This window comes from Gobio gobio (genome assembly GCF_949357685.1).
Source record: "Gobio gobio genome assembly, chromosome: 14".
Classification (NCBI taxonomy): domain Eukaryota; kingdom Metazoa; phylum Chordata; class Actinopteri; order Cypriniformes; family Gobionidae; genus Gobio; species Gobio gobio.
The window spans coordinates 16,460,436-16,485,681 of record NC_137107.1 but is presented as its reverse complement, the minus strand read 5'-3'; the positions used below and the strand labels follow the sequence as shown (position 1 = coordinate 16,485,681).

Below are 25,246 nucleotides of genomic sequence, written 5' to 3'. Positions count from 1 at the left end.
CCTAAAGGAAAGCCTATCACTTAAGGGGTAGAAACGTCCGTTACAAAAGCAAAGTATATTGCAAAGTGAGTGGGAAAAAATATTAAAATGATACCAAATGTTCGATTAAAGGTGCATTTGAGCGTTTTAAAATGTATAATTGTGTTTTGGGATAAAGTGAAGCACAGGAGTTGAGAAGAGCTCCTCTCGCAAGGGGTTGGGTTGCCGTGCCGATTGGCTGCTGTTCATAGACACATACAGTCACGGGCTTGAAACAGAACCAGGGGCAGGTCGACAGCAAGGAAACCATAATCATTGAAAATGAAAAGTACAACGTCCGCATCGTAACCCAGAGGTACGTTGTGACTCAGACATCGCGCACTGGAAAGGTTCCTCTCTGTGCGAGTGTTATAATGCATGTGTTTGGTGTGTTTTTGTATTGAAGGGGTAGAGTGATGATAGCATGAATGTGTTCTCAGGTTCTCTGGCCTACTACTGCAGCTGCGGCTGGGATTTTCTTCATCCACTTTCACAATTTGGGGGAAAAGGTCATTTCACGCGCACAAACGAAGAGTTTTCAAAATGAATAACACTGGCCAACATTTAAATGGTAAGAATCTATCGGGGTTTCCTTAGGCATCACATTATATATGTTTTAAAATAACGAAATAGACCGGTGTAACTCTGTGAACTCGTTCTGGTGTTTGTTCGGGAGAGAGATATTATTAAAATAATAGCTTATAAATATTAATGAGGTTAGCACGCGTGACAATGAGCCCAGCGCAGCCAGTTTTACATGTACGCTATTACTGTATCTTATGCATATTATACTTCATTATGTGAATTCATGTGTCAGTCAGAGTTCACTCCTCGCGCTGTTATATATGTGCGCCCGCTATCGTTCCTGCGTTCCTTCCTGTGTTATGGAGCATGTTCGAAATGGCATGCATACTTCCCTACTCGGAATAGTAAGCACTAAGCAGTACTTAGCTAATTAATCCGTTCCGAACGTGCAGTCGCGCTAGAACTTTGTAAAATGTTCTTCATTTAATCATAAAATTCCACGACATTGTAAACAAATCCCACCACAGACAGATAATCTAATTAAATAAATGATTCACAAATATTTGTATTCCCCTATATTTCACTTATTTATTGAGCAAAATGATGCACGTGTAAATATCCTTTTTTGGGGAAAGTAAGGTCATTGATATCTTAATAATTAAATTGTTCAATAATAATTAATTGGAGCAGGTGTTTTAAATAATTGGATAAAAATCAAGTGCACGTGTGTTTAACAGCTCGTATTAGCCTACTGAATGGACGTAAACATGGGTCTCTGGTCAAAAGAGATTTCTGAGAATCTCTGAAAAAAGTCATTGAGACTTACTAGACTGGAAAAGGTTACAAAACTATTTCTATAGAGAATACAAATGGACTCTCTTACTCTACCAATAAACAATCTATAAAAATCACTCAAAAAGCAGGACATAGCCTATGTGACCCTGGACCACAAAACCATCGTCATAAGGGTCCATTTTTTTATTTATTTGAGATTTATAATATAAATAAATCAGCTTTCCATTGATGTATGGTTTGTTAGGATAGGACAATATTTGGCCGAGATACACCTATTTGAAAATCTGGAATCTGAGGGTGTAAAAAAATCTAGTCCTTAGCAAAGCATATTACTACTAATAATACATTTATGGTAGGGAAATTACCATATATCTCCATGGAACATGATCTTTACTTAATATCCTAATGATTTTTGGCATTAAAGAAAAATCAATCATTTTAACCCATACAATGTATTGTTGGTATTTGTGGTCCAGGGTCACATATAATATTCAAGGAGGAACCTCACAGTAACATGTACAGATCCCAATACTGGATTTGGCTTAATAAATAAGTGAAAATATGTAATTAGATAAAAATATAAAATATATAATTCTTCTTATTTAGTTCAAAGGTTTAGATGGATATGTGAGGCAAATTTAGGTCAAAGTTGTGCAAAATTTCATAAACTTGCAAACAACAGTTCAAGATTTGTACACATACAGAAGTGATGATGAAGAGAATGCTTAAATGTATATAAAAAAAATTTTTTCAGATAATGGAGCAGTGCCGGTATGATTCGGTCACATGTGCTTAATCTCAGTAATTCAACAAATTGCCGTACTTGTTCACAGGTGCTGGATCTGCTTGACAGTATATGGAAAACATCACCCATCAGCAGACAGATACTTGGCTTTGACCCTGGCCCATCCTGTCTCATCTGTCCGTGGGTTAAAATTTTAAGATCCATAGTTTACTTACTTATTGTCGCTAGAAAAGCCTTGGAGATCTGACCCTTGGGGATCAAGACCTGCCTCTGTCTGACAGGCTTATGGAACTATGTGTGGACGATGAACTCAAGATTGGTGCGTGGTAGCCAGGCTGAGTTATTGACACATCTGTCTCAAAATGGATGCAGGTGTGACTGACAGCTGCACGTCCCCACCCAGCCCTGATTTTAGTCTGGACTCATCCAGTCCATTTGCAAATGGACTGCACTTTGAGTCAATTCTGTTTGAAGATGAGGACGAGGATGAAGTTATGGATACAGAGACAGTTTCTCGGCTGGAAAGAGCCTCGTGTGGCTCAACAAGAGAGCATACAACAAATACAAATTTGAAGACAAAATTGGATGCCAAGCCTAGAAGCAAAATTTCAAAGGCACGCTCATCCTTGGGGCAAGAAGTCGTCTTTGAAGACAAGTCTAAAAGTGATTGTGGGCTTTCATCTCTTGTGAGCGGGCCTGCTGGGATTATGATGGCAAGTTCACCTTCAAACCACCACCAACACTATTAGATATCTCTTCATATGCCAATCAACTGTTCCGCAAGCTTTTAAAATGAGTAACATGTCAATGTACATCATTTTAGTTATTAATACATGTTTAATTATCAATAATTTATTATCTAACAATATAATAATTTATTTAAAAAAATATGCTATTTATGCTAAAACATTCAATGAATTATATTCAATATTTTTTTTTAAAGGAAATATTTTTGTGCAGTGAGGGGTCATGGCCTCAAGAAAAACATATTTTTTCTTGTGAGCATGACTTCTTTTGCTGAAGTACTTTTCTTTTGGCCTTGAGTTTAATGTGTAAACAAACCTGCATGACCATAGCAATCTAAGATTATCAGAAATGGATATTATTAATAAATATTTTATTTTGAATTAACAATGACAGACAATGTGGCATTAAGACATGGATATATTATATTATATTATATTATATTATATTATATTATATTATATTATATTATATTATATTATATTATATTATATTATATTATAGCCTGTTATATTGTAGCCTGTTATAGGCTATATTAGTAATAGAAATGATACCCATTTCCGATATCCATATCTGCGCAATGTATAGATATAGGCTATATATGACTCTTTATTTCTTTATTTCTGTAGGTGCACTTATGGGAATTATATGGGAAGTTCACTTTATGGGAATTTAACATATTAGGCTATAATATTTATTCATTTCGGCTAGTAATTAATACACTACATTATTAAATAGGTATAATAATAAACATGTAATTAACTGTGTCTACTTTTTCATTTGAAAATGAAAACAGATGCTCATTTATCGCCACACACTGGTGTAGCCTAAGCCTACAGAAATATAGTCAAAACTTTATTGGTATGATTGTCTGGCATTTATGGTATTAAAAAAAACATATGGCATTTTAAGTATTAAAATAAATAATATAGAATGTTAATTAGGTAAAGAGATACATGAAATCAAGGGGAAAATAAAGCAAATACAAAGGCAAAGGTTAACAAAGAATATAATATAACCAATAACGACACCAATGACAATAATAGAATAATAATATACAAATATTAAATTAAAAAAAAGACTAAAAAAAGAAACAATCAGTGAATGAATTTAAAATACTGTGGTATGGGATGGATAAAAAATGTTTCCTTGTATATCATTTTATGTTCTTTATCATAATTAACATAATGTATATATGATGTCTACCAGCAGACAAAAAAATCGAAAACAAAGGCTCTACCACCAGTGAAATATTTGGAGGGTGAAGTTATATGGGCTAAATTCAACCGTAGACCATGGTGGCCATGTCAGGTGACTGTTCACCCATTTGAGGGAGTTTACCACAGAATTAAAGGTAAGTACACAACCACAGAAGTTTCCTTATTCCTAATACTTTTCAGTCGCACTTTTCCACATAATCCACCCACAGAAATGTGTATTGTCCTTCCTTGAATTGCTTTGTTCGATTGTGTTTCAGAGCCACCAGATAGGACCAATCATCAGTATTTCCTCAAGACATTTGGGGAACCTGAAGAACAAGCATGGGTTCCTGAGCGATCTACTCATATATTTGTGGGTGGATATCAGTTTAACAATCTCCCTTTTGTGAGAGGAAGTGGACGCCAACAAGATGAAAATGCCAGACACTCTGTAATTTCTGAAACATCCTTTCAGTTAAATGGATATTGTGACACGTTTTTAAAACCCTTGTGAAATTGTTACTCTTGGGTTACTTTGCAGATACCCAAGCGTTTACTGAACTCTTGGAGAGCTAGTGTGGTTGAAGCAGAAGCACTTCTCCTGGAGAAGCCAAGGGTCACCACTCCATGCTCAGACTTCTCCAAAACAATCTCTGAAGGAACCACAAATAACACAGAAAACAAAGTGTCTGTGCCAGTGGAATTACCCAACATTAGTCTTCTGAGCAATGGAAAAGTTACACAAAAAGACCACCTGAACACCTTACCACATAATCAGGGGTCTAAAAAAAAAAAGAAACAAAGAAAGTCATCAACATATTTGAAAACATCTGAGGAATTTCATTACGAGAAGGATGAGATTATGAAAGGGTTGGACAGTCCCTACTCTGACATTGATTCGGTACCACAGATCCGCAGATGTCCCAAAAGCTCTGAGCGAATATCAAATATCGAACAATCAAACTCAACCCCAAGCCAGCTTCCCATTACAAATGACAAAGAAATAAAAAAGAATGTGGAGAACCAGGGTGGCCTTTGGTTCAGTAAAACAGGAAAAGGTCAAGTCAATGGGGGACTTGGTCGTGCTGGAATTAAATCTGTGAATTGTTCTTTTGGGAAGGTATCTTGTAAAATTAAGATGCCAGATTCAGCAGGCATGAAATCCAAGGACAATCAGATCACCGGACTTGAACATCTATCTACCGAAGCCAGGAAAGCTCTCGGTAGGAGAGTGAAGTGCCTTCCGGCAAGTAGTCGCCTGATGACTAGAGCACTGAAGGCGATGGAGGAGGAAGAGTGGATGAAGAAACAGCTGGTAAACCAAGAGTCAACCTCAAATGTTGATGCGGAGAATTGTGTATCTTCTTCAGACTTTACATTACCTGAAACAACATATGTAGACAACAATGCCCCCTCAAAGAAGATGCCAACTACGGCAAGCAGAGATCTGAAAGAGAACTCGAACATTAGCACACGCACCCAGCTATCATCCAATCTGAGTTGTAAAGACAATGAACATTCAGTCAAATCTGAAGAAGAAACTTCTTTGATATCTCAAGCACCTGTTGCCTTTCATTCATCCAAATTCAAACAAGAGAGTCACGTTTCTGATGTATCTTCTAGTTCTACTCCATCTTTGCACTTAAATATGGAAGATATGGAGAACATGAAAGAAATAACCTTCAAATCTCTAGCAAATGAAGACAGTGGCCAGCCTCTGTCGTTTCATCCTGATGCAAACTATAAGTTTAGCACATTCCTAATGATGATCAAGGATATGCACGATAGCCGGGAAAAAGATGGAACCCCATTGGTAATAGAGCCATTACCAAAAAATGAACTTATTAAAGAGGAGCCATCACTGATTCCGAACATGAAGGGTGAGTTGACCACAGTAGTTACACAGAAATGTCAACTGGGCAAAATCACATCCAAGCAGAAGAAGATGAAGCTGAAGTGTGGGACAAATATTATCCCGGAAAATCAGCTAAACTCTACAGTTTTAAAAAATGCTCAAAGACATAGCACAAAAATGATTTCAAAAAAGAAAACCACTGAGGTCACAGCAAACATCCACTCCAAAGATTCATTTGACAAACTGATATCTGAGCATCACCTGCCCTCAGAGGAACCAGAGACCAAGCTCTCGGCTAATGTGCCCAAAAAGCGTTGGCAGAAGTTTGGCCAAGTCAAAGCGTTACATGCAGACGAAGGTAGTTGTATTCAAGAGACAGAACAATTACCCTCAGAAAATTGTGACGTTTTGGTGGGTGGCACAAATAAGTCTTGTTCTTTTGTGCCCGAGAAGGCTACTTCCATCGATGCATTAGAAAATACTCAAGCCAACTGTCAAAAAAATGACACCCCTACAGGTAAGGTAGACAATGTAATCAATGCTAATATCATCTAAGAATTATGTGAAGTCATTAAGTGGGCTCAAAAATGTTTGTGCTTTTCACAGAATGTAAACGTATTAGAAAACCTAGCAAAAGACTCATAGAATGGACAGAGGAATACGATCAATTGTTTTCTACTAAGAAGAAAGCAAAAAAGAAACCTGAGTCGTTTACTAAGGTAGCTCAGTTTATGCTAGCTAATTAAGTTCAAGTTAGATGTGTATGTTTAATTCGCTTTAACAGTCGGACAATTTTTTGACAACTTATGAATAGGTCGAAAACCACAACTGCAGTGGCCCAGTGGAGAAAACATCTGGCGAAAGTATACAGAATCCACAGGGAACAGAGCAAGGTGTGTCGAGGTCCCTGCCAGAATTACAGACTCCTCCTCCAGAAGACATGTCTCAGAGCACTCCTCCAATAAATACCACGGCATGTCAAGAGAGTCAAGTGTTGCCTGTTGACACGCTAACTCCACCTCCAGAAACAAACCCATCACCATGTGCTGAAATTTTCCATATGGAGCAGCTTCAAAGACAAAATGCTTTAGCCATTGGTGAGTAGCTTTTTCTGAAGGTTTACATAATTATGAAGAAATTCACTAAATGTATGACTCTTTATTATTTTTCAAACATTTCCAACACATTGTTTTACCATATGCAATGGTCATACGTAGACCTAGTGCAAGCCAGAACCACTTTTTACTATGTTTTTTTCATTATTCATTATTTTTTTATTTTGAATAGGTGATGGTGTGTGTCTAAGCACAAAGAGACAACGGAAACCCACCAAAAAGATTCTAGAAAGCTCCATTGAAGCTGAACCAATTCTCATGCCTAAAAGAAAGGTAATATAACTTTGTTTTATCAATAATTGTTATAAAAAACATACTTTTTTGCTATTTTAGTCTAAAGAACATAAGGACAAAGGAAAATTGGGCTAATAGCATTATCATTCACAGGTGAAGTCACAGAAGATTTGCTCATCTGGACAATCTACAAAATCAGGTTTGACTATTTTATTAAAATCATATAACATTAATATATTGGACGACTTGATTGTTTTAGAGACATAGTTAACAATCAGAGACAATTCAAGGGCCACATTTTCCTGACATGCAGCCCTGGTCATTTAATGATGTACTAAAATATGTATGTCCCTCAATTATATTTTCAACAACAATCTAATCTAGTTAATCTAGAAAATTATGTTTTAAGCATGTTATTTGACATGCTCAGATTTCATCAAAAATATCTAATTTGTGTTTCGAAGATACTCAAAGATATTCAAAGGTATTACAGGTTTGGAACGACATGAGGGTGGGTAATTAATGACAGAATTTTTGGGTGAACTAACCCAAATAATAGAGGAAACCTGAATAAGCCTCCAAATCTCCAATAATATTTTGGAAATCTAAAACTGGTCTTTTGTTGGGCCACTAAAAGAACTGACATATGCTGACACTGAACTTTATAATTTTTTATATGTTTATTTGGTGCCTTAGTTGTCTTTTGTTTTACAATCTTTAATTGTATTGTAAATGAAGGAATTGGACAACAATTATCAAAAAGTAAGAACAAGCTGTCTTCCGAGTCCATCAACACACCAACTGACCCAATACTAAAAAGCACAGAGATGGAGATGGAAGTTGCCCCTGAAATGCCTCATACAGTTAACCCAGAATCAGTGGAGGATGGCTCAGAAGCGCTCAGATGCTCAAGTTCAGAGGTCAGTAAAAAGAACTCTTGAAAATAGTCTTTTATTATTTCTTAATGGCCACTTTATTGGGTACACCCTTACAACTGCTTCTAATCAGTCAGTCAGTCAAATGCATTAGTAAGTACCAATATGCAGAAAATTCAATGAAAACATGTGAAAACATAAATGTTTCTAAATGCTCACTTAATTGAATGACCTAAATGTCTGGCATTTCATTCAGATGTTTGGATCTAGTTATGGCTTGGGTTCTGAAAGAGAAGAAAATTCACAATCTGATGAAGGACCCTCGGATAATAAAAGGCTCTCAGAGGAGAAAGGTGGCAGCATCTCACTCAAGGAAAATGTGTGTCAGGTAGGTGTGTTGAGGCCCATTTACACCCTAGAACGATAACTATGATGACAGTTATGTCATCTGCTGCGTTAAATACTCAAGCTCTTTACAGTCAGGTGAATTCTGATTGGCTGCCATTTTTCATTATCATTCATTGTTCAAAAGATCCACTGATATTGTTCCCCTATGTTGTTATCGTTATAGCTGTGGAGTGAACTTTTATTATCACTGTGTATTATTTAACCTTTATTGTCTCCCTTTGGAGGATTTATTTCTTCATGCAATGTATGTAATTACCCATCATATTGTGATACAGCCTGGGCTGCGTTTCCCAAAAGTATCGTAAGCCTAAGTTGATCATAGAGACCATTGGTGCCAATTGTTCTACGATCAACTTAGGCTTACGATGATTTACAATAACCTGTATTCAGTGTGGGCGGTTTTCAAAGGCTTAAAGTCACGATTAAACAGAAGTAGCACATACACTATATAGCCAAAAGTATTGGGACACCCCTCCAAATCCTTGAATTCAGTATAAAATCAAGCACCTAGGCATGCAGATGCTTCTACAAACATTTGTGAAAGAATGGGTCGCTCTCAGGGGCTCAGTGAATTCAAGCGTGGTACCGTGAGAGGTTGCCACCTGTGCAATAAGTCCATTCGTAAAATTTCCTCACTACTAAATATTCTACGGTCAACTGTTAATGTTATTATAACAAAGTGGAAGCAATTGGAAACAACAGCAAGTGTGAATCAGCCACGAAGTCGTCGGTCATGTAAAATCACAGAGCGGGGTTAGCGCATGCTGAGGCGCACAGTGCGCAGATGACGCCAACTTCTGCTAAGTCAATAGCTACAGACCTCCAAACTTTCTGTGGCCTTCAGATTAGCTCAAGAACAGTGCGTAGAGAGCTTTGTGGAATGAGTTTCCATGGCCTAGGAGCTGCATCCAAGCCTTACATCACCAAGTGCAATGCAAAGCGACGGATGCAGCGGTGTAAAGCACGCCGCTACTGGACTCTAGAGCAGTGGAGACGCGTTCTCTGGAGTGACGAATCACGCTTCTCTGACTGGAAATCCGATGGACAAGTCTGGGTTTGCCGGTTGCCAGGAGAACGGTACTTGCCTGACTGCATTGTGCAAAGTGTAAAGTTTGGTGAAGGGGGGATTATGGTGTGGGGTTGTTTTTTTGGAGTTGGGCTTGGCCCCTTAGTTCCAGTGAAAGGAACTCTTTATGCTTCAGCATACAAAAACATTTTGGACAATCACATGCTCCCAACATTGTGGGAACAGTTTGGGGATGGGCCCTTTCTGTTCCAACATGACTGCGCACCAGTGCACAAAGCAAGGTCCATAAACACATGGATGAGTGAGTTTGGTGTGGAGGAACTTGACTGGCCTGCACAGAGTCCTGACCTCAACCCGATAGAACACCTTTGGGATGAATTAGAGCGGAGACTGTGAGCCAGGCCTTCTCGTCCAACATCAGTGCCTGACCTCACAAATGCGCTTCTAGAAGAATGGTCAAAAATTCCCATAAACACACTCCTAAACCTTGTGAAAATCCTTCATAGAAGAGTTGAAGCTGTTATAACTGCAAATGGTGGGCCAACTCCATATTAAACCTTATGGATTAAGAATACGATGTCATTAAAGTTCATGTGCATGTAAAGGCAGGCTTCCCAAAACTTTTGGCAATATAGTGAGTGAAACGGATTAGCAAAAATGGAAGAAAAAAAAAAGTACATTGGGGAATTGCTTTTATCCACTGGTTGTTGATTGGCTGGAGGCAGTTCTGAATTCAAGGTTACAGATGATAGTAAGAAAGGGGCGGGGTTTAAATGGACTAATTGATTGGTGAAGTCCAGCAAATGTCACCATCACTGTGTCTGAAAACTTTTGCTCAAGTTCAGAGGTCAGTAAAAAGAACTCTTGAAAATAGTCTTTTATTATTTCTTAATGGCCACTTTATTGGGTACACCGATACAACTGCTTCTAATCAGTCAGTCAGTCAAATGCATTAGTAAGTACCAATATGCAGGAAATTCAATGAAAACATGTGAAGAACTTGAAAAATTATGCATTCGGAGGATGGTAGGAAGGCCTCAAGGCATGTCCGAATCCAATGTTAGCTTCACTTCTTGTCTCTTGAGATACCTTCATCTGATAATTTTTTTAAGGCAGTATATACATATTCTTTGCTGCCTTTGATATCCCACAATCCTGTGCTTTTCATTCTGTTAAGCTAAAAAAAAAATAAAGATGGCATCTGAAAGTTGCGGTTGGTGGTCAGTTTGTGTGTAAATTTATGTTTTTGACCAACGTTTTCCACTTCCGATGTCATTTCTAGCGAGTAGTAATTAAATTGTAGTAATTAAATATTTGCTTAATTATCACCAAAGCTCACTCTATTTTGCTGTAGATCATTAAACCATTATGCTGCCCCAGAATTCCGTCCGAAATCTGTTTCGTGGGGTGCCTTTGTGCGCAAACGCTGCCTACAAAGTCATTGCTTGATAAGGCCCGAGCGGGGCAACAAGTTTTCAGACGCATCCCATAAGATTAAAAAAAACCCATCAAATGACATTATCAATTGGAAAAAAAGACTAAAATGTTTCCAAGAAGTGATTCATCTTAGGATGTTTTAGCAAACTTATTAATCATTTAAAATATGAATTCACTAAATTCAGTAGTCAATAGCTATGGTACATTATAAAATGCCTCAATGACCTCCTCCTCTGCTGTTTCTGAAGGCGTGTGAGAAGCAGGGAGATCTCCTTCTGTGCGAAGGGCAATGCTGTGGGGCATTTCACCCACAATGCACTGGTCTGAACGAGCCTCCCACAGGAACATTTTTATGTCAGGAGTGCACGTCTGGTGAGTGCCTGCTTCATAATTCACACACCTACAATTTGTCTTAAAGTAATTTTACAGCTTTTGACAGCTGGTTTTGTGAATATTTGAATAGGTATACACTCATGCTTTGCTTGTAAGAGCTTGGGTGAGGACGTCAGGCGCTGTATGCTTCCTGGATGTGGGAAGTTCTACCATGGGGAGTGCGCTGCCAGCCATGCACCCACTGTACCTCTGAACCGGGCCTTTCGGTGCCCTCTCCACGTCTGCCTGGCGTGTTTCATCACAAACCCTACCAGTCTGTCCGTATCTAAAGGTTTGTTGTGCTTAGAGCAGTTAGGTGCTCGATCAGGTGATGCTACATAATGAAGGCTTGTTCACACTGCCCTAAAAAACACCAACATTTCCACTTGGGAACAGCAATATCTGTACATGTGTAAGAGTCAGTCCATAAAGTGTGGGTCCATAAAGTGGTTATTTTTAATTACGTGAGACCTTATCATAATGGCAACAATCTTTGGATGCTCTGTTTGTTGGAGCAGTGTGAATAAGCATTAAGATGTTATTTTGCAAACTAGATGTAAACCGATATTACAATTCTGGTCAATACCGATTCATATGAAGTGAGTGACAAAAGTAATCAAATTTTAAAAACTAAAGGAAATGAGCATGGACAAAAATATCACATTTCGCCTGATATGGATGAAAAAAAAACTTATACCATGTTAGTGTTCACCATCTAAAACACATATTTCAAATGTGGGTGCTTTTATTATGAAATTCTCTGTATTTTGTGTCTCAGGCCAGCTAATCCGCTGTATCAGATGTCCTGTGGCATATCACGCCAACGATGACTGCGTACCTGCTGGGAGTGTCACTCTCACCGACAGCAACATAGTGTGTCCCAAACACTTCACACCAAGAAAAGGCTGCCGCAACCACGAGCATGTCAACGTCAGCTGGTGCTTCGTCTGCTCTGAAGGTCTAATTCAGCTGTATTAGGCCCTGTTTACACCTCTCATTAAGATGCGTTTTGGTTGATCGGATCGCAAGTGGACGATGCTAAATACAGGTGTAAACGGGGTCTAAAATGTTTTGAGCTTGTCCACTTTCAACCACTTCCAGCCTCAAGTTGTTCCAAACTTGTATGAATTTCTTTCTTTAACACAAAATTAAATATTTTGAAGAATATGGGTAACTAAACAGTTGATGGGCCCCATTTATTTCTATAGTATAATATAAAAAATACTATGGAAGTCAATGGGGCCCATCAACTGTTTGGTTACTGACATTCTTCAAAATATCTTCTTTCGGTTCAGCAGAAGAATGAAATTCATACAGTTTTGGAACAACTAGAGGGTGATTAAATGATGACACAATTTAAATTTTTGGGTGAACTGTCCCTTTAATACCAGGAGTAAACAGGGCCATAGACACCAATTTCAATCACAATTTGCACCTCTAATTGTAGTGTGTGCACTAAATCATTTAACTTCCCTTACAAGCTCACTGTATATGACCTTATCAGAAATATTTCTTCCCTGTATCTGTATCACTTCCCTCTACAGGAGGTAGTCTGCTGTGTTGTGAGTCATGTCCTGCGGCTTTTCACCGAGAGTGTCTGAACATCGACATGCCAGAAGGCAGCTGGTACTGCAACGACTGTCGTGCTGGAAAGAAACCGCACTACAAGGAGGTAGTGTGGGTGAAAGTAGGCCGCTACAGGTCAGCATGCACAAAACCAACCCTGATCATTCCTGGTTTGGACAGTCATTGTACACAATAGTTTCTTGTCTACTCTTTGTTAGATGGTGGCCGGCTGAAGTTAGCAATCCCAAAAACATTCCTGAGAATATTCTACGCATGAGACATGAGGTCGGAGAGTTCCCAGTTCTTTTCTTCGGCTCTAACGACTACCTATGGACTTACCAAGCCCGTGTTTTCCCTTACATGGAGGGTGATGCCAACAGTAAAGAGAAAATGGGAAAGGGAGTTGACTCTACCTATAAGAAAGGTATCTTCTGCAACTAATTATTGCTGCTTGGTTTTGGTATTGCTATTTCTAATGCCCAATCAAAGCTAAAAGTTCATTAGACATCACCACATTGACGTCATAATTTGGTAAAGCAGGGGAGAGTTGAGGCGTTGATCAAGGCACAAGTGGTAATTTAATTATCAACACAAAGACTCTAAACAACTGGAAATGCTGGGAAGCACAACAAACATAAAAGATGAGATGGACAACTGAAACTCAGGGTTATGAATACACAGATAATTAAACAATGGAGGAGCCAGCAGAGTGGGATGCCCTGATGGAGCCAGAGGTTTGAAGGTCCATGGCGGTGCAGTCCAGGGCAGAGCCAAGGGGACAGAGTCAGGAAGACTGGAGACCAAGACTAAGGTGAAGCCGCTGGTCTGGAGGGCCAAGGCGTAGCCGGGGGCTTGGAAGACCAAAGTGGAGCCGGTGGGAGTGAGGATGAGGGTGAGGGGATGGGATGGAGGAATCCAGTAGAGCTGAAGGAACTGGGTGTAACCAGTGAAGAAGGGGAATCAGAGAGTTGGATGGAACCAGAGAAGGAGGCAGAAGCCAAGGAACTGTTGAAGAGGCTGTGAACTGGACAGGTCCGGCGGAAGGGCTAGGAGACTGGATGGAACCAGCAGGGGAGGAAGAGTCAGGGAACACAAGCCGGACTGGACCTTTGAAGTAATAGTTCTCCAAAAATGAAAGTTCTGTCATTATTGGAATGAAATCTAGCTACTGTCATTCCAAACCTGTTTGACTTTTCTGTGGAACACAAAAGAGATATTTTAAAGAATCTTTAAACTGTCAAAAGTCAAAAGGGTCCAGAACAAAACTGGCCCAAACCGACTTTCATTCAAGTTTTTTTAATAGTACGCAAGTGAGTGTTAGATGACGGCAAAGGTCATTTAAATTCAAAAATAGGGAAATATACAAATACATTGCCTATGCTATGCCCTATGCCCTATACCCTATGCAGATATGCTAAAACACTTGAAACTTTGTAGCAATGCCTTAGCAACCATTCACAAAACCCAGGATTGTGAAGGTGACATTTGCACACACAACTTGTGTAAAAACCTAGCTGTATTACATGATTCTTGGGGCCAGATTTACGATACAGGGCAAATTAGCATGAGAGCGCAATTCCAAAAAAGCACAGATGGGAGTGGGAAATTCTGCGCATGATCTACTGACGACGTAAATCTGGCCCTTGGTGTAGCTGATATCAGTGATCAAATGAAAATATCTAAAATCAAACTGTTTAATGTTTTTAGCTTTGGAAGACGCTGCACTTAGGTTCAAAGAACTGCAGGCAGAGAAAGAACTACAGCAGCTCCAGGAGGACCGACGAAATTACAAGAAACCTCCACCATACAAGAATATTAAGGTAGCTACATGGCCATACAAGACACTATGAGATTGCTAGCTTTATATTATGACGGTACAAGTCTTATCTTGGTCCATCCAATAGGTGAACAAACCAATTGGCAAAGTGCTGATCATCTCGGCAGACCTTTCGGAGATTCCCCGATGCAACTGCAAAGCGACAGACGAGAACCCCTGCGGTATGGATTCAGAGTGCATCAACCGCATGCTGCTGTACGAATGTCACCCACAGGTTTGTCCCGCAGGCGAGCACTGCCAGAACCAGTGCTTCACCAAACGGCAGTACTGCCAGGTGGAGATCTTCAGGACGCTGTCTCGAGGCTGGGGGCTGTGCTGTGCTCATGACATCAAAAAGGTGAGCTGATTTCGAATGTTCTTCATGGGCACCGACCCAAACATCATTCATGCAGACCACACTAACAAAAATCCGAAAGTATACTTCCTTAGTTCGTTTTCCAGAACTGTCAGCATGACGTAATTTTCGGCATCAGTCCACTGATGTCTGCGCACACTGTCCATGTGTCCATTTTTATTTTTAAGGTCCACTACGTATTGTATCCATTCACACTCGCAATAAATTAGGGCTGCAACAACTAATCGATAAAATCGATCATTATCGATACTGAAAATAATCGTCGATAATCGAATAATCGAATTTGATTGTCGATTAGTCATGTCTGCTTGCTGTGCTTGGGAAACCCTCAGCCTGTCACATTGCTTAACAGTAGTGAATAACCCTTTTCTATGGACAAACGCATATGGAAAAAACTTTTTACACTCAGCGCAAAACTTTTATTATAACATATGACATGGTTATATCCTAAACTGTAAATGTTAGATAGTCCCACGAGTATTTCCATTTAGCATATTCTGACAAGCGTCTTGTTAAAATTCACATACTTCAATGAGCTTTGAATAACATTGTTTAAAATAATGTATTAAAATTAATTATTAATTTAGAAGAAAATGTTAAGGTATAATAATTGTTCGGATTTTCATCAGATTAATCGACAAATTATCAATAGATTAATCGATTATCAAAATAATCGTTAGTTGCAGCCCTACAATAAATGAAGTATACTTTGAAGGCATTTGCCTGCTCAACTGTGCACAAGATGAAGTTGAATGCGGAAAACAAAGTATACCTCCCAGTTGTATAATGCTTAGCATTTTGCTAAACTAATTGCTTCAAATCAACAATATCATAATTTTGCGTCTCTTTCTCTAATCACACCAAAACCTGTGTTCAGTTTTGGAGTAAACAAACTTTCAAAAAGAGACTGACTTCTTTTAATATTTTGAGAATTTTTCCCATGCATATTTAACAATTAGTCCATCTCAGTCCTCCCCCTTATAATGTCTCTACAGAGAGCCAGTACGGATGTGAATATAATTAGCTTTAGTTTGTCCAGTCTGCTTTCTAATCAAGTCTTGTTTTTAATGCTCGACCCAAGGGAGGATTTGTTAACGAATATGTTGGAGAGGTGATTGACGAGGAAGAATGCCGTGCCCGGATTAAAAATGCTCAAGAAAACAATATCGGCAATTTCTACATGCTTACGTTGGACAAAGTGAGATTCTAAAACTACAACACTAGTTTCAGTTTTCTAAGATTTCTGTTATAGAAGCTGAATATATTGCTTTGTGGTTTCTGGAAGGATCGGATTATTGATGCCGGGCCCAAGGGAAATGAAGCCCGTTTTATGAACCACAGTTGCCAGCCAAACTGCGAGACCCAAAAATGGACGGTCAACGGAGACACACGTGTTGGGCTCTTTGCGCTTACAGATATCCCTGCTGGTAAGTCAAATGCATTTTTATATAGAAGACACTGTGGTACAGCCTGATATTTACACTGCTTTTACAAAAACTTTGATGTGCATTTTCTTTAAAGGCACAGAGTTAACATTCAACTATAACCTTGAGTGTCTGGGCAATGGGAAGACAGTGTGCAAGTGTGGTGCATCTAATTGCAGTGGATTCCTGGGAGTGAGGCCAAAAGTAAGCAGATGATCTCCAGAGGTTATCTTTTATATAGTATAGCATCATGTTATAACTAGAGATAGATTGATCACTGATTTGGCTCATATAATACTATACATTGCCCGGCCAAAGAAAACTGCTGTTTGGATTTAAATAGGCAAATGCTGAGTCTATGATTGGATCATTATTGCTGTGATTATTATGTTTCTAGAATGTTATATGTTTGGCCACAGTTCTTCTAACACTAATTGATGGAGTGTGTAGCTTTCAATTTCTTAAACAGCCATGTAGGAAGACACATCGTGGCCATATTCCAGGATGACAATGTCAAGATTCATCAGGCTCAAACTGTGAAAGAATGGTTGGGAGGGAGCCTGAAGAATCATTTTCACACATGAATTGGCACCTTTGAGTCCAGACCTTAAATTCATTGAAAGTCTTTGGGATGTGCTGGAGGAGACTTTACAGAGTGCTAGACCCTTGCATTGCCAATACAAAACCTTGACATAATGCAACCTTTAGATGGAAATAACTTCACAACATTTATTTCCATCAAGAGGTGCATACATTTTTGGTCAAGATCTTGTTGGCAAGACAAGAGTCCAGCACTCTGTAAAGTCTCCTCCAGCACATCCCAAAGACTTTCAATTAATTTAAAGGGGTCATGAACTGCATTGTTTTATATTGTTTCCTGGGGTGCACTTATAAGTTAGTTAGTATGATTTTTACATAAAAAAAGTCATAATTTAGAAATAAAAGGCATTTTTAGCCTCTGATTTGAACACTTTGTTTGAATGGGCGTGTCTGCTGTGAGACTTCAGTGTAAACGCCCACTGCTGTGATTGGCTAACATCTCTGCATATGAAATAGTTAAATAGTACATATGGAACTCTCTCGAATACTTTTACCATGTTTTTACTATTACAGCTCTCAAGTTTAACTAATCGTGAAAAGTGTTGATTACAGCCAGTGCTGCCGCTCCCACCACGCGCATCATGACTGTACATGAATCATTACATATCAGAAATTAGCATTAGAATTAACACGGCTACTTGCATGTTGTCGCATTACTGTCCACATCATAAAAGTCTGTTTGCAAATCCACAGTGAAATGTACAGAACAAACAAATAATGCTCAACTGAGACATTCACATTGTTGACAATAAATAACCACATTCCTAGCACTAGGATCCTTTGGAAGGTAATGTTATTTTTACTCCAGTGATCCTGTATCGCTCTTCTCTCCTCGTCATCTCACTAACACGCCAGTGAGCGGGGCCAAAGTTGCAATGATGAAGTAGGCGTTGATTTTCTTCTACAGAGGCCGTCTTTCACCTACATAGGCACATTCCACAACGAGTGGTTCTCTGGTGTTTGGTTTATAAAATAAAAAATAATAAAAGCTGTTTTTGGACTAACAAGAAAGTTTTCAGTTCTGAAACTTACTGGATATTCTTATAGTATGATGATCTTCTACAGAGGTGTCAAAAGTATTCGCATTCATTACTCAGGTAGAAGTATAGATACTGGGGTTTAAAAAGACTTCTGTAGAAGTTGAAGTATCAACTCAAGCTTTTTACTCAAGTAAAAGTGTAAAAGTAACTGGTTTCAAAACTACTTAAAGTATAAAAGTAAAAGTAATGTAAGGGGAAAAAATGCCATTAAAGGGGTAGTTCACCCAAAAATGAAAATTCTGACATAATTTACTCAAATTGTTCCAAACCTGTATGAGTTTCTTTGTTCTGAAGATTGAAGAATTTTTGTAACTAGCAGATTATATGCAACCATTGACTGCCATAGCATTTTGCCCCTACTATGGCAGTCAATGGTTGCTCTATCTGCTTGGTTACAAACATTCTTCAAAATATCTTCAGAACAAAAACTCATACAGGTTTGGAACAACTTGAGGGTGAGTAAATGATGACAGAATTTTCATTTTTGGGTGAAGTATCCCTTTAAGGACAAAAGATTAGGCCGCGCCACAGTGCATACCCCACCTCCTCAAAAAAACATTTTTCTAAAGGCCATAATGACTATGTTATATTAAAAAGTTAATTTTGAACATTTTTAGATGCACTTGGCTACGCGTTTCAGCCGCATATATTCCCATTGAAAATGAACGCATTTTAGGACAATGCAAATACATTAAAGAACCATATTGTGTACTACTGAGCATTAATGTGTTTCATGGAGTGGAAGATTTGATGACTAGTTGCCTATAAATATTGTAAAGGTGCAAAAAGTCAAAATTCAGAGGCATGTTATCAATAACCATTTTTTGAATGTGTGATCAGTGTGGCCAGATTGGGTCAACAATTTCCAGCCCAAAAACCTCACCAAATGTACATTTATATATTTTTTTAAAAATGGTTATTGATAACATGCCTGGTTATTGATAACAAGTTTGCACCTCTTACAATACTTATAGGCAACTAGTCACTCCAAGAAAAAAACCCAAAACTTTAACTGCCAAAATAATGTGATATTATTTTATTGCCATACCAATCAATGTTGATAAGTAAGTTACCATTTTATCTCCTTAAAGCATAACATTGATGATTAAAAAAAAAAAAAATTCCCAGTAAAACGGTTCAAATACCGTATGACTATATGTCCAGGTAGAAACTGTCAAAACAGCAATCCCTCAGAAAAACACAATATTTTCAATGTCAACAGTAAGAAGCCAATTTACGTGCAAAAAGTGCCCAATATAGAGATTGGAAAAAGCTATGTAATTAACAGGCATTTCACACGTTAATGCACACACCAATGTCAAAATGCGTAATTCATTTATACTGTACAATAATCCGTCAACAAATACATAACAACAATGCGCTTACCCTTGTGTTGCACTTTGCTTTGACAAAACTACAGTATGTCTTTCGTGAAGTACATGGCACATGCACTTAGCACAGTCAAAACGGATTAGTCGTTGATTTTAACATCTTTCAGCATCTGTCGGGGTTGCAAGTTGCAGATGTCCTGAGTGTGTATATGACGATGGACAGGAGTCACGGTTATATTTATAAAGAGTCTTCGAGTCACAGGTGTAATTCACGTTTGAGAGTTGAGTCACTCTCCCACTCTTTACTGTAGATACAACTTACTGTGTATTTATGCCACTGGCATAGCGATCACTGATTCACTGGAATATACAGCTACGAGTTATCGCGCTAAAACCCGGCTAAAGTCATGAATGAGGCTAAGCACGTCTGCCTGCTGATCGCTGATTGGCTGAAAGTGCGTGCTCGTCGCGAGAACCCGCCCTATCTGGCTCATGGTGTGTGATTTGTGCAGGTGCAGGCGTGATTGATCGCCTACAACCCAATAGGGTGTCGGAATGGTTTGTGTTTATCCTTCTCATCCAACCACAATCAAATTCACTCTGTCCGGATGGCGCGATTTATCTGGATAGTTTATTTTATTTTATGACAAGCCGGAATGAAAACATGCCGAAATGGAATAGGAGTAACGAGGCTATTTTTAAAATGTAAGGAGTAGAAAGTACAGATAATTGCTTGAAAATGTAAGGAGTAGAAGTAAAAAGTAGGCTGAAAAATAATTACTCCAGTAAAGTATAGATACTCAAAATTTCTACTTAAGTAAGGTAACGAAGTATTTGTACTTCGTTACTTGACACCTCTGATCTTCTATGATGATATGTCAAAAGCTCAATTTCTCAGTTCATGACCCCTTTGAGCTCTGGACTCAGAGGTGCAATACATTTCTAATGTAAACCTGTCCGATTTTTCCCAATAAAGTTTTAGTATGCAAAGCATTCTTGCAAATTCAGTGAACCTTTCTGCTTTGATAAGTGATTGTAGTTAGACATCAACTCTGTGTCTATCAGAACAATCCCCCATCAGACGATAAAGGCCGTAAACTGAAGAAGAAGTCCCAGATGAAGCGCAAATCCAAGCAGGAAGTAATCAAGGTGCGAGAGGATGAGTGCTTTAGCTGTGGAGATGGAGGACAGATTGTGTCCTGCAAGAGGCCAGGCTGTCCTAAGGTTTACCATGCCGACTGCCTCAACCTCACCAAGAGACCTGCAGGTAAGTCTTGAAGTATTCTCAAACAGGCCGCTCACTGACCATAAAGTCATTATTCAGCTCAAGTCAGCTCAGTGTTGATTCAGTTTAGTTCAATAATGAAGCAGGCTTAATTCAGCTGTAAGCAACTCTACAGAAGGCAATAGTGTTGTTGTTCAGCTCTACTCAGTTCAATGTTGATTTAATGTAGTTCAATAACAATGAACGAAACAAATTCAATTTGCGTTTCAGGCCGTTGGGAGTGTCCCTGGCATCAGTGTGACTTGTGTGGACAGGAAGCAGCTTCCTTCTGTGAGATGTGCCCTAGTTCCTATTGTGTCGAACATCGGGACGGCATGCTTTTCATATCCAAACTGGATGGACGTTTGTCATGCAGCGAGCATGACCCCTGCGGCCCCGAGCCCCTGGAGCCTGGCGAGATCCGGGAATGCCCCACGGAACTCGTGACAACGTACCCTATAAAACTCATCAGAGGTGCCAAAGCCAAAACCACAACAACCCTAAACACTATGGCTGCCCCGCAGGCTCCCTCTCCCCCTGAGATAGCCCCTCAAGTCTCCTTTAGCCCCCCCAGTAGCCCTCCGCCACTTAACATCTCTTTAAACTGTGCATATTCACCCATTTCTTCCTATGGAGAAGAAGAAAAAGAAGAAGAGGAAGACCGTTTGATGCAATTAGAAATGGATGGTGAGAAGAGCGTATCTCAAGATAATTCGGAGGGACTGAGGATAAAGAAGAAAACCGAAGTATGAAGGTTTAATCTATTGACTATTGAAGCAAACTGACCCGGGGTTTAAATTCCCCAACAGATCTCTTTTTAGACAGGTTCTTATTTTCTCACACTACTAGAGGGTATCTAGTGTACTTTGATTTCCAATCACTACAACTGGAAGATGGTACTCAAAACGGTTCCCATCTCCTTCTGTAATCTCTTGCCGATTTTGATGTTGATTTTAACTGCAATGAGGAAGATAACAATGCTTACTAAAAAAAAAGATTCAAATGATGATTGAACAGTATCCACTTCACAACATCATGGGACGGTCATGAGATTTTGGCCATCTTATTATTTATTGCTACATTTGGCTTCAGGTTGAGCATCACAAAAAACAATGAAGAGACTGAAGATACAGTATTGAGGGAAGGGAATATATTTTTCCATGGAAATGCCATTGCCTTCTTCATCGAGTCAAATAATAATGACTATAAATAATATGTACTGTTACCAAAACCCATTTGTTCAGTATATTTGCTCTGTGAGCAAATGGTACAGAACCTAAGCTTAGGTTACATTTTACTATTGAATAAGTGGTTGATATATTCAAGCCCGAAGTATTCTTTGGTTTTTACGCGAATGCTATATGCATACAGCGCGTGTGATGTAAATTTCGTCATCAGCATAGTACGCACGTACTGTACACATGAAGCCCGACTTTTGTAATCGCGTGTACTTTATTTACGCTAATAATATGGTACACAAGGTGGCAACACTGGGCCGAACTGTAAAAAATGTAAGAGATGGAACAACAAACTACTGAAGACCACATTAACAGTAGAAAGAGGAGGTTAAGAGATGTTGCAACTAGTTTAAAAGAGTACAAAGAGTATAGTTTCTAGAGAAAAATAGCACGGACATTAGACAAAGATGAATATTTCTAGTGCACATGTGTCAACCGCCTATGTTGGTATATGCTATCAAATTGACTATACTTTGAAAGGTTTGTGTTTGGCTGTACGCATCATTGTATCAAAACCGAAATATACTTCGGTGATGGTAATTAAAGTGCCCCTATTATGCTTTTTCAGATATTACCTTTCATGCAGTGAGTAAAAAAGCTGTTTGTGAATGTAAAAGATCTGCAGTTTTAAAGATCAAAGTGCTCAATAAATAAAGTTATTGTCCCTCAAAAAAAAAGAAAAAGAATCGATTCTTAACTGCAGAAACGAGTCATTAGTAATTCCAGTCTTACTACCCTAACTTGCATACGTAGCAATGTAACAAATAATGTATACGGTCTTCATTGGCTGACTGCTAACGTCTACTTTCACCCGCCCTCAAACGCTGTAGCTGGTTCGTGTTGTGTACGTGTGGAGAAAACGCTTGTTTTCCACTCTGCAAAAGCAAATTCTCTTTGTAAACACTCCCAAAGGATGAGGATGTGAAGAGTCAGTGGTTAAAATGACCACAACGATACAACAACCTTTTGACGATTGCTTCTCAAATCTCTGTGAGGTCTAAATGGGATTTACAAAACGCTTGTCCATTAAAGATGGTACAGTACCCACTTTATTTGGACCAGCTTGTTCCTCAGAATCACAACCTAGTATGATGGATTATCGATGTATATATTTTCTAGGTGTTCAAAATACGTTGTTTTGTTATGTTGTGTAGGTCTCCGGCTAACTTGCGTCATTACTGCAATACATTACGTTTTTACTATTGGTTATTACTTCTGCTAAGGAGCTGTGGGACACTATTACCTAAACTTTTGTCGTTCTTACTATGAGTAATGATAAAGAATGGAGCAAGATATTTTGTTACATCAGTCATTCAATTTTCTAGCGTATGCGCTGTTATTGATACAGTTAAATGATACAGTTCCTGCAAGTGCACCGTAGTAAATTAGAAATATACACCTGGTTTGTTGATGGACATACTCTTGTTAATGCTGATGGTGAGGAATTACGGTTGAAACATCTCATAATGTACGTCCTGCTCAAGTCGTCCTTGCAATGGAGGTCCGGGTTGAATAACTAGTTCTTCCAAAGTTTCATCATCGGACTCGCGCTCAGATTGTTATGGTAAAATCGGCGCCATCGTAACTGATGTCTTTACAGTATGTACACTCGCTGAGGATTCAGGAAGCCTCTGGAGCTGAAGTTCAGTTATGGTAATAGGCGTTTCGTTTCCGACATCCGCTGTAAGCGGTAGACCAATCACAACAGACTGGACCGTCTGGCCAATCAGAGCAGAGCAGGCTTGTGGAAAGGAGGAATTTAGAGAGACTGATTCACCCGACGAGTCTGTGAATCATGAAAAATGTGCAATGTATTTTACAAGAAAATGAAAGCGTTTGTTGACATTTGATGGTGGTAAACCGGTTGTAGGAGACCTCCAAAACAAAATTAGGAACCTTTAAAATAGCATAATAGGGGCACTTTAATACAATTCAAATATCTGTCTTGTCCTGTATATTTCACATCGTATTACAGAGCCAGCTGTTTAAATTTCTTTAGATTTCAAGACTATCGTTTTGTTGAAGGAAGTACTTTTGTATAATAATACAAAATTTGCCTGCTAACACGTTGAGACAAAAGCAAGAATACTTGTAATTTATTTTAGATAATTTAGGAAATGTCCCAGAAATGTCTTCAAATTAATCCACAAGAGCTTGATGCAATCTACAAAGGAAGTGTTCCTCTGTTTTGATTGTTCATATCCATCAAATATTCCAGGAATTCTCTAGTGTAAATTGTGCTACGAATTTAAAGTTGAACTGTGTGATTTTTGAAACGCTTGCAGCATCCAACAGTTACAAAACATTCAAACAGGAAGTCCTGTCCCAACTCTCACAGTGGTTGAGCCAGAAGTTTAGATGTTGGCTGCTCAACGAGAGCAATCTAGTTAGGCAAGCAAAATGATAAGCTGTTCTATCCTGTTGTGTATGTTTTTTATACATTTAAGCTATATGGGAGAAAGTAACAGACTTTTGCCAAGCTGATAGTTAAACACTCCCAGTCAAGTCTTTGGTATTTGGTGACTTCGTGTTAAATCAGCATACAATTTGAACTGAGATTGCTCATATTACAAGTGTAAAACACTATCCATGGCAACAATACAAGTCCTCTATCATATTTTGTGAAGCTAATGTATATAGGACAAATGATTTTGGCCTGTTGCATGTCTACACTCCTGAATTCCCTCTTCTGGTTTTCTAATCAAGTGTTCTTTTTTTTTTTCTTTTTCTTTTACTGTATTCATGTATAGAATTGTTAACTTAATAGTTTTCATGCTGCCCCTAGAGTCATTCCACTTCAGTATATATATTTCACAAATTATCAAGCAAAAGGAGAAAACATCTGTTGCCTTGTCAGAGATTTTAATTGTTCTGTAGTGCTTTGTACAGAATAAAAAACAATACACACTTGCTGCATCCTTTCTTTTGCTTTTACTACCTACTACCTCACATTAATCAAATGTGAGAGGAAACTATTAAATCTCACACAAAAAAACTTTTAAGAAATGCTTGGGTTGTATTTGGGTTATGTATGTTTTACATAAAGAAAATGAAACCAGTTTTTGGGATCATTGAAGTGTTTTGCATTGCGACATTAACTTCATGACAATGCACATGCACTTATCATTTGCCAACAATTATGCTTAAAAAAAAGATTATTCTCAATACTGTCACACAAAAATATTATATTTACATTGTAAACTACAAGTATACATAACGGTAGAATTTCTTGTACTGCACTT

General features: G+C 38.6%; 1 protein-coding gene across 1 annotated transcript; it reads left to right on the top strand.

Moving 5' to 3' along the window:
* Positions 1-234: 234 nt before the first annotated feature.
* On the top strand, positions 235-24,909 carry nsd1b (nuclear receptor binding SET domain protein 1b). Its single transcript, XM_079834323.1, has 24 exons — positions 235-334; positions 425-589; positions 2,172-2,796; positions 4,037-4,181; positions 4,305-4,477; positions 4,568-6,398; positions 6,488-6,600; positions 6,696-6,978; positions 7,169-7,269; positions 7,384-7,429; positions 7,969-8,150; positions 8,362-8,493; positions 11,226-11,349; positions 11,441-11,641; positions 12,128-12,307; positions 12,894-13,050; positions 13,134-13,339; positions 14,623-14,735; positions 14,820-15,089; positions 16,189-16,305; positions 16,393-16,534; positions 16,629-16,735; positions 20,568-20,769; positions 20,998-24,909. The coding sequence occupies exons 3-24, from the start codon at positions 2,446-2,448 to the stop codon at positions 21,516-21,518; spliced, it is 5,697 nt and encodes a 1,898-aa protein (XP_079690449.1). The 5' UTR covers positions 235-334; positions 425-589; positions 2,172-2,445; the 3' UTR covers positions 21,519-24,909.
* The last annotated feature ends 337 nt before the right edge of the window (positions 24,910-25,246 follow it).

Coding starts and splice junctions, on each gene's coding strand:
- nsd1b (XM_079834323.1), top strand. CDS start 2,446: ATGGATGCAGGTGTGACTGACAGCTGCACGTCCCCACCCAGCCCTGAT. Junction 6,399..6,487: donor AAAAAATGACACCCCTACAG/GTAAGGTAGACA, acceptor TGCTTTTCACAG/AATGTAAACGTATTAGAAAA. Junction 6,979..7,168: donor ACAAAATGCTTTAGCCATTG/GTGAGTAGCTTT, acceptor TATTTTGAATAG/GTGATGGTGTGTGTCTAAGC.